Source organism: Neoarius graeffei, chromosome 3, assembly GCF_027579695.1.
Source record: "Neoarius graeffei isolate fNeoGra1 chromosome 3, fNeoGra1.pri, whole genome shotgun sequence".
Lineage (NCBI taxonomy): Eukaryota > Metazoa > Chordata > Actinopteri > Siluriformes > Ariidae > Neoarius > Neoarius graeffei.
Window position 1 is genome coordinate 73,543,333 of NC_083571.1, and position 17,095 is coordinate 73,560,427.

The window sequence follows — 17,095 nt, forward strand, 5'->3', positions numbered from 1 at the left end:
TGAGATGTATTTTTGATATTTTATTGAACTGTGTTTCTTTCTTTTTTTTTCTTGGACAGTTTTTCTGGGACAGTTTGTAGCGGTTCCTACAAAAAGGAAACAAAAGTCAGAAGTGCGATCCCAAAGAGCTCACCACACAGTCAGTGTCAAGCTTGGGTTAGGCACTTTCACTTTCAGCGCTGGAGCCAGCAGAAGTGGGTGATGCATTGTGCCATGTGCATTGTGTGCAGCGAGCATGCAGAAGCCAGGAATTTGTTTGGATTAACCTCCAAAACTAAGTTGCTAATAAAATTACAACCTTTTCTGGTTTTAAAAGTACCAATTAGGACCATATAGACCCTTTTTATTTTGTGCTACATTAGGTAGAGGTGTGTGTGTGTGTGTGTGTGGGGGGGGGGGGGGGGGGGATTTTTTCCAAACCTGAACCTGATCCAATAAAAAATCTGACCAATCAGGTAATTGATTACATGTAACGTTGTCTGAGCATGGGCTATTTTTCCCGAACATCTTTGTACATCCGTGTTGCATCAATGAAGGAGAAGTTGATTGTAGAAGTGTCAAAGAATCCCTAAAACTGTGACATTTTCCCACAACAGCCAACATCCTATAGCCAGGATTATAGATGTGCTGTGACTGCTCCAGACTGGAAATAAATTCAGGTATAGGTATAATCATAGTTATAGTTATATGTATAGGTACAGCTATAGTTACGTATAGTTAACAGTGTTGTGGGATTAAGTCATAAACAGCACTCAATATTTCCTACTATAAGCACCTAAATAAAATTATTAAAATTATAAAATTATATAATTATTTATCTGACAAGGGCGGCACGGTGGTGTAGTGGTTAGCGCTGTCGCCTCACAGCAAGAAGGCCCTGGGTTCGAGCCCCGGGGCCGGCGAGGGCCTTTCTGTGTGGAGTTTGCATGTTCTCCCCGTGTCCGCGTGGGTTTCCTCTGGGTGCTCCGGTTTCCCCCACAGTCCAAAGACATGCAGGTTAGGTTAACTGGTGACTCTAAATTGACCGTAGGTATGAATGGTTGTCTGTGTCTATGTGTCAGCCCTGTGATGACCTGGCGACTTGTCCAGAGTGTACCCCGCCTTTCGCCCGTAGTCAGCTGGGATAGGCTCCAGCTTGCCTGCGACCCTGTAGAAGGATAAAGCGGCTAGAGATAATGAGATGAGATTAATCTGACACTTGTGTACCATCCCGTTGTAGCTTTCATCATCTTTTTCAAAAGAATTAGAATCAAGAATGCATGACATTGCAAAGAATATTATAGAGTCAGTGTGGACACAAAAGAAGGCAGTGGCGCATATGACGTCACACATGCAGCACTGCTTACCAACAAATTGATGCAATCTAATGGCGGACAAGCTTTTAGTGATTTTTGGAACAGAATTCAGATGCAAAAATTTCTTTTGAACAAATTTTTTATTTATCAGTGAACTTTACAACCTATTTGAGCATATCACACACAGGAAAGTCTGAGATTTTATGATGTAATTTTCAAAAGAATAGGACTGTAAAGATCAATATTAGTTAAATAAAATCCTTTTACTTGTACATAGTGAATGATGAGGGTCTTCAATGCTGAAAGAAATTACCAGAAGGCTGATACTTAGTCTTGCTGTGAGGCGACAGCACTAACCACTACACCACCGTGCCGCCTGTGTATATTGTATTTAAAGAAATAATAAAATTGAATGACACAAATAAAATGTGCAAAATTTATTACATAAAACATTTATAGTTATTTCACACTCCCATACACAATATATAAATTAGTGTATATATAAATGACTTGACTTTGATATATTAGATTATCCTGTTAACTATACATCTGTTTCAAGAATATTCCTATTGATTTAAATTTAATAAATGAAAGACAGCAATCATTAGGACTGTTTAGAAGTGGAGAAATGTTCAGGTACATCACCACCATCATTAAATCCTCAGTTTCATAATTTAAAATTTGTTTTTCTCATGAAAGCAGATATTGTTTATAAAAACACCCGATTCCATTTAGCTTATGAATTAAATATTAATAAATAAAAAGCAAATATACATGTTACTGTTTGTGGTGACAAAAGGAACTACTTACAACAGTAGAATAGGTTGAAATGTTAAATAGCATTGTTAAGTTATTGTGTGCATTTTCTGATCAGGCTTAGAGCTAACAGTGCAATGCCGCTGAAAGTAGAAGTGGTAGAAGAGACATCCATATCATGGAAAGTGAGCTGGCAATCACTGGTGGCATGGAATTACCTGCAAAATATAAACATAAACATAAAATTAAATGTACAAAAATACATCTTTAAACCTAAAGTATACAAGAAATTTGGGTTTGGATTATTTACAATTAATAAGCACTAATGAATAAATAACAGGAATATCATAGCTTGTTGATACTGACTAATAACATGGGTGACATTGATGGAGTTTGGCTCAACAGGAAAGGTCAAGCTGCTCACTCCTTTTGCAAGGACGTCTTTCACTTTGGTGTCAGTCACGTTAGCACCAGAAAGGAAAGACATGAGGCTGTGTGTCACAATAGAACCATTCCTGAAATTGCACAAATAAAGAGATACAGGTGAAAATTCAACCATTAATCAACAAAGAAATAAACATTCAGAGCCATATCCGTCTTCTTACCTGAACTGGAAGATTTGCATGAGATGGAAGTTTTTAAAGGCTTTCTTGTACAATGGTTCAATCTAAGAAGAAGAAGAAGAAGAATTCGGTGATCAAAAACCACAGATAAAATGGTTTGTTATTTAGCCATAGATAAATTTAGCAAGAACAACTAATATGCGATGAGACTTACAAATGGCCTAAATCATATTCAAATTGTGCCTAATGTGATGTCAATTGAATTGGATTTCACTGAAATTGAACGTGAAAATTTGAACAAAAGGGCAAAAGTCACACATGTCCTGCACACACACTGTGAACAGAAATGCATGATTAAAACCAGATGCGTTCTTCGGGTTGTCTTATATGGCAATAGAAGTTTTCATGTGGCAAAATCTCTCATGTTTAGAAGAATTAAATAAATTGTAAATGGTGGCATTATCTGGAAAACATACCTCACGAGTGACTTTTTCAGCTTTGTCTTTAAATTGTTTAGAATTTGGGTTAGCCAGTGCTGGCACAAAGGTTTCCTTGATGCGGAAGATCAACGTGAAAACTTCAGTTACTGGTGCAATTGTTGTAGTTGTGCCAGCTGTGTTCGGGGGCGAAGTCTTGCCCACTGTAAGGTTGATCTCATCTGTGATTGCGGGTGAAGTCACATCCATTGTGGGGTCGATCTCAGCTGTGCTTGCGGGTGAAGTCGGGTCCACTGCAGAGCCCACCTGAGCTGCACTTTGGGCTGAAGTCATGACCATTGAAGATGATTAGAATAGAATAGTGGACCATAACAAAGTTGAAATCAAAATTAGAAACTGATGCTGATAAAACAGAATCTATGACTATCATCTCTGAGGTAAACTGCAGCGTCAGGGGTGGCTCATATCAATGGACTAGCAGGATTAAACACAAACACACACACACTCCAAAGGTAAAAGAAAAATAAATATAAGGTTCCATATTTTAAGCATTCACATCACCTTATCTGCGATTAACAAACATTTTAAAGAGGATTCTTTGTGATTTTTTCTTGACCGAGTGTAACAGCACCACTGGCAGAATGATGTGAAGTGCGGCTGTGGGTGAACTGGAACTTGCCCAGTGCTGAAGGCAGGGATACGCTCTACTGGAGGTTCATACAGCCAATCAGTGCCAGTGTATAACATGATTACAAAGTGTGACACACCCACTGAGTTTTGAGCCCCATTTGGTTAATATATTCTAGTCCATGTTGGTGACGTTTCCGTAACACGTCGCCAGGAGGCGCAGTACAGACTCACTCACAGGTGGAATGAATGTGAATGAAGTGGATTATTTACTCTATCATTAATCTTCCACGAAAATTATTTTGGAGGAGAAACGGAAAGTTGATGGACTGAGCACATCTATATCAAAGTACAAATTACATAAAAGGACAAATGAAAAATCTTTAAGTTCAGTGTTTTGTTTTTTGCTTGAATAAAAGGGTTAGAACTTTTCTGTGTACTGTGTTTGTTATTTAGATGAAACACAGTTCAGCTTCAAATGCCAAAAGTTAAATATAAACTTTTAAATTATATATAAATTATAGATGTTATTCCCTGCCCCTCCCCCTTTTTAAATGCTGGAAGTAAACAATGATAATAAAAAGAAAGCAGTGTGTATTTTCCATGGAACATTTGGAACATTTCTCCCCTATACTACTCTTCTCTGTTTGACCAACTGCAACATTTCCTGAGTATAGATCATCAGATGTGATCTGCAAATGACAAGAACCATCTCAAATAAGGACTTGATGGATGACATCAAAACAGCGTTTCAACCCAACCCTTGGGACGTAATGATATTCAAATTAAATTAATCGACTCATTAAAGCAGCATATGTCACAAATATGACCATCAGCAGATATAGCCAGTTAGGCATTGCTAAGCTACCACCATCATGCTGTTTACACAATGAAACCTGAAATAATCTGTCTCACGATCATTCTGACAGGCACTCATACTTCAGTACAGATATGCATCTAAGTGAAAACAAGACACTGATAAGTTCTTTGTCATAAAAGGCCAAGCACTTAACACGAGATGTCAGGATAAATCAATAGATCGCTCACTATTTATCACAGAATTCATAGATGAATGAAGATTAACGTTAACAAGAACAAGTTTGACAATTTTGTGGTTTACTGCCAATGTTATTGTGTCACAAATGTCACAGTTCTCGAGGAACTTTAGTATAATATGTAAACTGACAGTAGTTAAATAAAAAAAACCGACCTGTAAATTAATCTACAATGCTATTTCTAGCAAATATATTTCAGCAGGATAATAGAAGTGACTACAGAAACTGAGATGAAGTTCAGTGAACACTTACCAATCAGACACAAAACGGCCAGTATAATCTTCCTGTCCATGGTGTTGTTTACAACCTAAAAGTAAATTATATATCAGATTATATATCAGCTATGCAAGTAAAGTGTCTCTGTGGCTGTATCAATCTTATCTTACTTATCTTCCCTGTTTTATGATTACTGTTGTCATTTTCCCCCTATTTTATTTCTATTTTATTTATTTTCAATATGTATTCATACATGGTTTTTTATTAATGCTCTTGCTTTTCCATTTTATTTTTCATTATTTTAATTGCCTAATTTCACTCATCTCAGTTTTGAAATGTTTTACTGCTTGTAAAGCACTTTGTAACTTTTTGAAAAGTTCAGAATAAATAAAGTTATAGCAACAACAGCAACAACAATAATAATAATAATAATAATAATAATAATAATTTAAATGACAGCTGTATAATTATAATAAGATATTATAAATAGTTGTAATTAATTAATTAATTAATTAATTAATTAATTAATTTGTATATTTAAAGCAATTTTCTTGACAGCAGACAAAATATTCTATCATGTACACTGTAAGTGAATATAACATTTTTAAGCATAATATTTCAGTGAATATTAAATATCTTAATATTTAAATGGTCTATAAGAGCCTGATACATTTTATATCATCTTAAAGTCTGATGATTCTCGGGAGACAGTAAAGTAATAACTCACCTGAGTCCACAGGTAGCAGAGATGGAGTGTTCTCAGTCTAGTGGCAAAGTCTAAAATATCGAGCAGGTAAATGCGATATTTATTCAACAGGAGTAACAACGTATTTACTCTCATGATGCAAAACCCATGATGTCAAAAGGGCCTGGCAGCCAATCACAGCTTGGCTGACAACCTGAAAAACAACATTATTACCAAATGACGCTTCCTGCCTTTTTCGTTTATTTATAGCAGGATAAAGAAAGGTTAAAAATAAAATTTAGAATGTGATGATAAATTATATAATGTTAATGTTCTCAGAGGATTTTCTGGGGGAAGCCATGGCCCAGTGATTAGAGAAGTGATTATATGTCTCTGTATTCGAGCTTTGTGCTTTACTGTGTATGGTGACCATAAATTACATGCATATTCAAGGCAGGGCCTCACTAAAGTACAGTAGAGGAGCTGCCTTGTCGCAGTATCACGTACTGTCTGTCCCAGCAGAGCCCAGGGCTTTACATTAGCACCCGCCCACCCGCCAAATGCGGGTAAAATTCGGCTTTGGCGGGTAATGACTTTAGTCCCACTAGCCACTTTGGCGGGTGGTTTATTCTGTGGTATACAATATTTGTAGTTTTCTCTGAAGGCATCTGATCTAATAAACGCATTGCAATGTGATATTACGCAACTCCCATGAGCACCTGCATAAACATTTTGACAACATGTTAGAATTGTTTGGAACGTTCATTAACGTCAGATAAAATCAGTGATGCGGTAACCTGCGGTTAATGAACGAAGCAACAAAGTTGCTGACGACTGGCAAGCGCACTATTTGGCGGCATATAGCTGGAGTTTCAAACCCTGCTGCTCAGGGAAAAGGGGCAGAGATGCGCAGCGCCGGAGCAGCATTGTAAAATCCCCGAGGTCCGTGATGCGCAAAGCGCGCACAAACACAGCGGCGCGGGAAGACATCAAAATAATCAAGAAACCACACCATTGTCTGTGCGCAGCACTGTGATTTAATTACTCTGCAAAGTTATGGTCACTTGCTATCACCCTCACCCATGCAGCCTCCACCCTTTGCGCTTCGCGATGTCTGTCAATCTGAAATTGCATGGAGGGCGCGACGTTGAAGCAACATAATTAGGGTGCGAAGTGTCAAACCAAAGGGTTTTTTCTTATGCTGAAAAATAAGTGACCTACAGTGGCTACATACTGTCATCTTGCATCACGTTTCTCTCCAAGACGTCTCCCTATTTGGCGGATATGAGCCTATTCCCCGAGTGAGTTGGTACGGTGGCTCGACCCCGTAGAAAACTTAAAGTTCGGATGAAAGTTAGTTGAATAGGTTACTGACTTGTAGGCCTACATGTTGCCTGCCTGACGCGTGCTTCTGCCCAACTTGCACGACAGATTACTTGTTGAAAAGGCCCCTTGGATTAGATTGGCCGCGAGCAGACTGAAATGCATGTTAGAACGCTCTCACCTTTTTTGTAAAGCGTCTTCCAGATCCGAATGGGTAAGGGCAAGTGAAATGGTATAAGGTCTTTAATAAAACTCAGTGTGTGCTTTGACGCACGCATTCGGCAATTTAGGTCGTTTAACAGAAGCAGCAGTCCAACCTTGGAAACCCGCAGTCCTCAATGTCACCACACACGCTGGCTTTCGTTGGGTGAATACCCAAAGGGGTGGCTAAGACATCTGTCAAAAGTTACGGAGTTGCATTCCTCAAGAAATATTACGGCAGACCAAGATTATAACATTGAAATGGCATGTTTATTATCACGTAACAAAATGTTGTAAACAGTATTATAGAAATAATTTCATTCATTCATTCATTCATTCATTCATTCATTCATTCATTCATATTGTTTCGGTAGAAAACTATGCAATGCAAAATCGTTTAAACACCAGAAAACCAGAAAAGTGCTGGGCCTCAAGATTCTAGATAGAACGTTCGGACGCTTTTTTTTTTTTTTAGACCCCGGCGAGTATTCGGAACCGGCCTTTATTTGTCAGAACACACGCGTACACCCGGCCGTTAAAGGGAACTCGGCGGTTAATTGGAACTCGGCTATTATTTGGTATTTTACGGTAAATCAACTTGGTATTTAGTGTGTTGTACTTAAAATAGCATTTTCATTCCCATCAAGCATTTAAGTTTAATTCACTCAAGTTTTGATTATACATTACTTAATTTTTTTAAGGCAAACGGTTTCCTCAAATTTTTTAAGTAAACTCAACTTATCCGGGCTTATATGTATACAAGATAAATAGCATATATGTATTTAAATTACATGTTATTTATGCTTGGGTAATAAACCAAATTAATCAAAATGCATCATATTTATGCAATTCTTTTCCATTCAGTACAATCTTAAAGCTGCTTAAGAATAATCAGATCAGCTTCTGGATTCAAGACATTTATTAACATTAATGCTTTGGCAGGACCCGAAACACTTTTCTTTAGAACAAATCTTTTGACATCTCTCTCTCTCTCTCTCTCTCTCTCTCAACTTTTCAGTGCCCATAGCTGTCGGCGTAAGAAAGGACAGGATGCTTCTCATTATGCCAACTTCTTTCCTTTCCACTTTCCTTTCTCCTCACGCCTCGTTGTCGGCCTGGGCAATGTCAGTTTCATATTGGACATTAATTTAACATTCAAAATAAAAACGTGATATATCCAGGGAAAAATAAGTCTTGTGGAATGAGGGACATTTGTCTTTGTTTTCAAGGTTGGTTTGACAAGGCTTATCTTTGAATTTTGAATGTTAAATTAACGTCCAACACGAAACTGACTTCAACCAGAATTTTCCGGAGTTTAGCTTCTTCTTTAGGTCTTCTTCTTCTTCTATGTATCTTTGGCAGCCGGCTTCCAAAAAGTTGCGCTATTGCCCCCTATTGGACTGACAACGTTTCCGGTTTCCCCATTTCTTCTAATAACTTCTTATCTCATCTCATCTCATCATCTGTAGCCGCTTTATCCTGTTCTACAGGGTCGCAGGCGAGCTGGAGCCTATCCCAGCTGACTACAGGCGAAAGGCGGGGTACACCCTGGACAAGTCGCCAGGTCATCACAGGGCTGACACATAGACACAGACAACCATTCACACTCACATTCATACCTATGGTCAATTTAGAGTCACCAGTTAACCTAACCTGCATGTCTTTGGACTGTGGGGAAACCAGAGCACCCGGAGGAAACCCACGCGGACACGGGGAGAACATGCAAACTCCGCACAGAAAGGCCCTCGCCGGCCACGGGGCTCGAACCCAGACCTTCTTGCTGTAAAGCAACAGCACTAACCACTGCACCACCGTGCCGCCCCTAATAACGTCTATGAAAATCAATCACATAAATTTTAAAGAACAGAATCATGTTTGTTTTATACCTTTGATTATTTAAACCATATTAATATATAATAAGTAATTACATTTCATACATCTTAGAATTGATTAAATTATGTAGATTATAATTAATTTTGATGCATACATTTGAAACAAGGCGGCACGGTGGTGTAGTGGTTAGCGCTGTCGCCTCACAGCAAGAAGGTCTGGGTTCGAGCCCCGTGGCCGGCGAGGGCCTTTCTGTGTGGAGTTTGCATGTTCTCCCCGTGTCCGCGTGGGTTTCCTCCGGGTGCTCTGGTTTCCCCTACAGTCCAAAGACATGTAGGTTAGGTTAACTGGTGACTCTAAATTGACCGTAGGTGTGAATGTGAGTGTGAATGGTTGTCTGTGTCTATGTGTCAGCCCTGTGATGACCTGGCGACTTGTCCAGGGTGTACCCCGCCTTTCGCCTGTAGTCAGCTGGGATAGGCTCCAGCTTGCCTGCGACCCTGTAGAACAGGTTAAAGCGGCTAGAGATAATGAGATGAGATGTATATGCATAAAAACTAACTCTGCCATGAATCATTTCTGTGAGTGCATTATGTCAAAAGGGCGTGGGAGCCAAACACAGCTTGGGTGACAACCTGAAAAACAACATTTTTACCAAATGACATTTCCTGCATTTTTCATTTGTTTGTTCATTTATTTATAGCAGGATAAAGAAAGGGTAAAAATAAAATTTAGAATGTGATTTTAAATTACATAATGTTAATGCTCTCAGAGGATTTTCTGTTGGAAGCCATGGCCTAATGATTAGAGAAGCAGCTTTGGGACCAAAAGGTCACAGGTCTGAGTCCCTGGACCAGCAGGAATCACTGAAGTGCCCTTGAGTAAAACACCTGACACCCCCCCCCCCCAACTGCTTCCCAGGCTGCTTTGGGTCTGTTGTACGTCACTCTGGATCAGAGCGTCTGCAAAATGCCTGTAATGTTGTTCATACTGCACACTGAGACCACACCCTTGTGTCACCATTCTCTGTACAACATTTAAAAAAGACAAAATCTGATCTTTTTAAAATGAATACTATAGTACTATAGTACTGTACTTATAAACAAGATTGTAATTTGTGAGTGAAAATAAATGTCTTCATTATATATAATGAAGACATTTATTTTCACTCACAAATTACAATCTTGTTTATAAGTACAGTAAATATAATGTTTAACTAAAACTAAACGCATTCCTCAGATCATTCCAATTCAGTTGCATTGGATGTGGAAAAAAAAACAGTAAAATAATTAATTTTAGTTGAAGTCCCACCAAAACTTTTTAATCTCAGCAACACTTTTCTATCCCTCTTCAAACCAGCAGATGAAGTTATCGTGCCAGGACAGAAAAGAAGCAAAGAACTCAGTTGATTAGTTTGGGCTGGAGCAGGTTTTTAGTTTAGTTTAGTTTAGTTTAGTTTAGTTTAGTTTAGTTTAGTTTAGTTTAGTTTAGTTTAGTTAGCTCGTCATAAATCCATACAGAACTGATTGACAGGCGAAAATTACAGGACGGATAGAACCAATTACACAAATACAAAACATAAAAATATAGATTGTTAACAAACTATAAAAATATATAAACAAATTATGTATAAAAAAGAAAAAAGTTTCTAATGTCCTATTATTAATAAAATAGATAACTGACTATGGTGGCCGGTACGTAGGTAACTTTTCAAAATATAAAATATGAAGTCGACTCTTAAATACAGTTAGACTGATTGTGTTCTTAATATTTGAAGAAAGGCTGTTCTAGAGTTTACCAGTTCTTGGGAAATAGGATTCCCGAAAATAGTTCTGTTCATGACTGGAAAGGACGGTAGTTAGCAACATCAAAGTTCCGGGTGGAATAGCAAGATGTAGCAGAAATTAGGAAGCTGGAAATTAGCAGTAGTAATGCCAGACCGAATCTTATAAAACAGTATCAAGTCACTAATCTCACGCCTATGTTCCAACGGTAAATGTTTCAGAGGTTTAAGTCTTTCTGTGTAGCAGACAGCAGAAGGAGGTTAATTTAGAATAAACTTAGTTGCATGTCTCTGAATGCTCTGTTCGAGCTTTGTGCTTTACTGTGACCATAAATTACATGCATATTCAAGGCAGGGCCTCACTAAAGTACAGTAGAGGAGCTGCCTTGTCGCAGTATCACGTACTGTCTGTCCCAGCAGAGCCCAGGGCTTTACATTAGCACCCGCCCACCCGCCAAATGCGGGTAAAATTCGGCTTTGGCGGGTAATGACTTTAGTCCCACTAGCCACTTTGGCGGGTGGTTTATTCTGTGGTATACAATATTTGTAGTTTTCTCTGAAGGCATCTGATCTAATAAACGCATTGCAATGTGATATTACGCAACTCCCATGAGCACCTGCATAAACATTTTGACAACATGTTGGAATTGTTTGGAACGTTCATTAACGTCAGATAAAATCAGTGATGCGGTAACCTGCGGTTAATGAACGAAGCAACAAAGTTGCTGACGACTGGCAAGCGCACTATTTGGCGGCATATAGCTGGAGTTTCAAACCCTGCTGCTCAGGGAAAAGGGGCAGAGATGCGCAGCGCCGGAGCAGCATTGTAAAATCCCCGAGGTCCGTGATGCGCAAAGCGCGCACAAACACAGCGGCGCGGGAAGACATCTTCGGCAGGGGTGCTGTGACGTGACCTGGGACATTTTTTTGAAGGGGGGTCTGGGGGTCCTCCCCCAGAAAATTTTGTATTTCTTAGATGCAATTTCCTGCATTTTAACCAATCAGGCGTCCGAAATCCTTTTAAGCTTGCAATTGCAATATTTCGTTAAACTGCCCACTACTTATAGGCCTAATCCGTAAAAACGACTTTTTTTTTTTTTTGAGTGATGACGGAAGAATCTGAAGCCTGTCTGTCAATGACAATTCTCAGTTAACACGATTACGAAGGACAGGTTATTTTAGAAGCAGAAGCGCACAGCTGTGGTTTAACAGTCGCAGGTTTTACATCTGCTCTAGATAAACTGAAGGAGACGCGGATTCCACCCGATTACAGCCTTACATACCCAGATCCAGTCAAGCGAGTGTGCATTTCAAATACAGTAGTTAGTCGCACGCACGCACACACACACACACACACATGAACAGAACAACACTCTCGCTGGAACAACACAAACACCATGGTTCTCTCAATCAACAGACCGAAATCCATGAACCCATTCATCCTACTACTATGGGTTAGTGACTAACTTAGTGTTCTATTGAAAAAATCACTCATAAAAGTGATGCAGCGGTATTTCACACTCTCCATTAAGAAAAGTAAAAGTAAAACATGATGAGCATGGACACACCGTTTTAAACGAACATTTTTTAAGACTGTAGTTACATCTGAGTCAACTTCAAAGCACGATGCTAGCAACACCTGCACTTGTTCAAGGCATACCAAATAGGCTCAAGTGAACACGACACAGCGGGCAAAATTAATAACCAAATGGCCTTACCTTAAAACGCTGTCTTGATCATATGACTTCTCGCAATTATTCCACTTAAATCCACACGGTTCTCTTCTGAGACATAGTAACTATTAAGTATCAACTAACTAACTAACTAACTAACTAACTAACTAACTAACTCTTACTCTTCTCTACAGACGGTCGACTCGTACTCGCTTCCTGTTGTAATTTCGCGCGCTGAAAAGCTGAACGTCAACGTCACGACAAAAAAAAAATTCTGATGGTCCACTAGGCTACATATTAAGTTATAAGTTTTAATTAAATCCTTTTTTAAATAACTAAAATGTAGCCCTCATCATCCTACATCTAAAACATGACATATAAAATCAGCAGAGCCAGATGAAAACAAATAAATAAACAAATATATTTTCACGTATAGGGGCGGCACGGTGGTGTAGTGATTAGCGCTGTCGCCTCACAGCAAGAAAGTCCTGGGTTCGAGCCCCGGGGCCGGCGAGGGCCTTTCTGTGTGGAGTTTGCATGTTCTCCCCGTGTCCGCGTGGGTTTCCTCCGGGTGCTCCGGTTTCCCCCACAGTCCAAAGACATGCAGGTTAGGTTAACTGGTGACTCTAAATTGACCATAGGTGTGAATGTGAGTGTGAATGGTTGTCTATGTGTCAGCCCTGTGATGACCTGGCGACTTGTCCAGGGTGTACCCCGCCTTTCGCCCGTAGTCAGCTGGGATAGGCTCCAGCTTGCCTGCGAGCCTGTAGAAGGATAAAGCGGCTAGAGATAATGAGATGAGATGAGATTTTCACGTAAGTTTTGTTTTATGTTCATGTCAGTTTTGAGGGTCCACCACCAGGGGGTGCTGCCGCACCCCCCGCACCCCCGGTTCCCGCGCCGGTGCCCAAACATGTTCGCCATATTGAAATGAGAGGGTGAATTACACATCACACAAGAGATCTGTTCCTGAAATTACTTTTAATGGTGTTTGAACTGAATATCGTAAGTTTTGAAAAAAAAAATCATGTATGTGGCAAGAGTAAGAATAATTTAAGCTTGTTTAATGGTTTGATCTGCCCCAAGCAATGAGGACAAAAGTTACCCAAACCATGCAGCCTATGGAACTGAGATACATTAACAATCTGGCATCCGTTACACCTGCACACACACACAAAATAATATTTCTGGGGGGAAAAAATCAGCATACACCACCATGTTTTAGGCAAAGTTATCCAAGGCAAACATAAGTTGAAACTTTCCACTCTATTGCTTTGGCTTTTCGAATGATTTATTTTTAAAATCACAAACAAGGCAGGTTACAACTGCGCTGCTGCACATGTAGTACGGAGTAAACCTGAAAAGTAAACCCGATCTGCTCAGAGAGTCATATGAGCTCCTCTTGACCTCCTCTTTAGCCTCTTTCAAGATATTGAATATAGGGTTTTGATGGCGCATCCTATATGGATAGCCACGAGAGGCAAAACATGGCCACGTTCACATTACACCACAGGTTCCTGAATGTGGTCCTGGAATGCACCATTTCCCCCTGGTTCAGCTATAATCAGCGAATTAACTAATTATACAAAAGTTCAGTAATATACAGACTCACTAATTTGATTGGCTGAGCAGCGTTCCATTAGTGCCTATGTTTAGTATAGACCCATCCCACGTGACATCACGACAAATGCGGCTGACATTTTGGACATGAACTACCAGTAGTCTACCACAGCCAACAACGAGGAACGACGGCGAAGCATCAAAAGGAATATAGCCATCAAAGAAAGTTTTTACTTTCAGCAAGACTTCCATCATGCCATTATATTGTTGTGCACATGGTTGTAGTAACCATCAACACACAAGGCAAGATTTATCATTTTATCGGATCCTGACAGATGCTGACCAACGGAGAAGATGGATGGTCTCTAAAATATTGGCAAAATGATGTTTATTGACATAGCAATCGTGTGCAACGGGAAGCATTTGCATATCCGAAGTGTTGTGTTTACATCAAAGATAAAATAAACCGATATGACAACGACTGCTGCTGCCAGGTTGGGGACACAAACTAGTAGAAAGGAAGTGTGCCAACAGTGTCAACACACTTCCTTTGTGGTCGATTCTGCTTTAAAGTAAGATGCATTTAATTATTCATCTGCTGTGGGTTTGGAATCGGTAGCCTGACCAATTCATTCATGTTTGTGGTGCCATTTGTTTGTTGACACGTGTTGAAATGGAAGATTGGTTGTTGACATGATTTCCAGTGATGCTTTGGTGCTGCTGTGGATCAGATGTGTTGAGTAGCCTGACTGTTTTTTTTTTCTTGCGTGTGGTATCATTGTTGATGCGAGGTTGTTTTTTGAACATGCCAATGTGGACACGATTTCCCCTGATGAGTTATGACTTCAGACGAGATGCGTGTGTGGAGGTGTGGAGTCCGCGTGATATGTGCGTAAGATAGGCTTCTCATGTCTTTGGAGATCCGCGCTCTGAAACAAGCGCAAGCACAAGCACCCCCCCCCAAGGGAAAAAAAGTGACCCCCCCCCCCGAAAATATCGGCATAGTTCGAACACTGCGTTGGAGAAAGTAATGGCAAATAGTGAGTGCACAAACCATAGAAGGTAAACTGTACACAGCGCATTTACGAAGGTCACGTGAGTGGGAAGTGTCAATAACCGAACTGGGACGTTACCACTTTTTGACCCACAAAGAATGGATTCTGTTCTTGTTCAAAGAATCCTGAATGGAATTGGTTCAAGACCCTGTTCCCTGTTGGTCGAAAAGGTGTACCTACTCATAAGGTTTTTTTTTTTTGTAGGCTGTAGCCACGATGTCATCATGTTGTCAGAATCAGTGTAACGCATCTCTCATAACCCGGGACAGGACAGTACCAGTGTGTGTGTGTGTGTGTGTGTGTGTGTGTGTGTGTGTGTGTGTGTGTGTGTATTATTTACCAGCTGGGGGGGGGTCCGTATCGTGAAATATCGTGACCGAGGTCTTGAAAATACTGACCAAGGCCTCAGGGCCGAGGTCACGGTATTTCACGATATGGACCGACCTTAAGCTGGGAAATAATATATTTATTTTTTCATCTCATCTCATCTCATTATCTCGAGCCACTTTATCCTGTTCTACAGGGTCGCAGGCAAGCTGGAGCCTATCCCAGCTGACTATGAAGTTTGAAAATGTAAATTTAACAGCTTCATGAAAGTGCGCTGATGGTTACCATGGAAACCCCGTGTCTCCTGCACTGCGTTCCTCCCCCGAGTCATGCGTGCGCTCATTCGCTTTTGTGTTCTTGGTCTCAGAGCCGCGTGCACCAAAGAGAGACAGAATCAATGTTTAACATCATTAACAATCCACTTTTTATGGAGACATTTTAATGTTATTCTTTATTTTTTTTATCCAGTTGAATATTTAGCGGGCGGCACGGTGGTGTAGTGGTTAGCGCTGTCGCCTCACAGCAAGAAGGTCCTGGGTTCGAGCCCCGGGGCCGGCGAGGGCCTTTCTGTGTGGAGTTTGCATGTTCTCCCCGTGTCTGCGTGGGTTTCCTCCGGGTGCTCCGGTTTCCCCCACAGTCCAAAGACATGCAGGTTAGGTTAACTGGTGACTCTAAATTGACCATAGGTGTGAATGTGAGTGTGAATGTTTGTCTGTGTCTATGTGTTAGCCCTGTGATGACCTGGCGACTTGTCCAGGGTGTACCCCGCCTTTCGCCCGTAGTCAGCTGGGATAGGCTCCAGCTTGCCTGCGACCCTGTAGAAGGATAAAGCGGCTAGAGATAATGAGATGAGATGAGATGAATATTTAGCGTACAAATGTATTTTCAGCTCTTCAAAATGACCGAGGTCTGGACCGCGGGGGCCTCAGAGCTGGCTGCGGCCATGGAGATGAACAAGACGCTAAAAGGAAGATAAGACAGTTCAATGACAAATGGAAGTTCGGGTGAGATTGGCTAGTTCATAGCAAAACTGAAAATACAATGTACTGCAAAGACTGGAGAAAGTCTGGCAAAGACAGGCACCAGTAATTTTAAACTCGAAACTATAAAGAAGCACGAAAAGTCAAATGCACACATCGGTACTATAACATCAAAACAGGCGAAGACGGCTGGTCACTACAGGACAGCATTGCTTTCAGTCCCTGGCTGTCATGAAGTCGGCTGAGCTGGAGAGGATGGAGCTGCTGTTTAGAAACCTTCACGCGATTGGAAAGAAGTTGATCCCGCCCCAGCTATCAACTAATGGCCTGCTGGAAGCCTCAGGTCACGAAGACCATTTTTCATGGACCATTCAGACTCATCTGATGATGAATGTAATGAGGACATTTAATGTCTCTCTCTACACATGTTCTCACACACACACACACACACACACACACACACACACACACACACACACAGAGACTATTATTAGATAATACATAATAATACTTTATAATACACATAATACTTGCATATCAAAACATCAAATGTTTTTCAATGATAAATGTTTTGAATTGGACTTTTAATATTAGAATCAGTTCAGTTGTACTGAATGTTATTTTTCATATATGATATTTCATATTGTCAGGGGCTTGAATTTGAGTTCAATAAACAGAATACTCTGTTTATATTTTTGTCTGAATTAGTTGCATGTTTTCATATAGGGA

The 17,095-nt window shown here is 40.2% G+C and overlaps 1 protein-coding gene across 1 annotated transcript; it reads right to left on the reverse strand.

The window, feature by feature from the left end:
• Positions 1-1,453: 1,453 nt before the first annotated feature.
• Positions 1,454-5,752, reverse strand: LOC132882898 (uncharacterized). The gene is made up of 6 exons (XM_060916001.1): positions 5,677-5,752; positions 4,986-5,040; positions 3,091-3,374; positions 2,657-2,718; positions 2,418-2,566; positions 1,454-2,269 (listed from the first exon to the last, which is right to left on the reverse strand). The coding sequence occupies exons 2-6, from the start codon at positions 5,023-5,025 to the stop codon at positions 2,178-2,180; spliced, it is 627 nt and encodes a 208-aa protein (XP_060771984.1). The 5' UTR covers positions 5,026-5,040; positions 5,677-5,752; the 3' UTR covers positions 1,454-2,177.
• Positions 5,753-17,095: the final 11,343 nt, after the last annotated feature.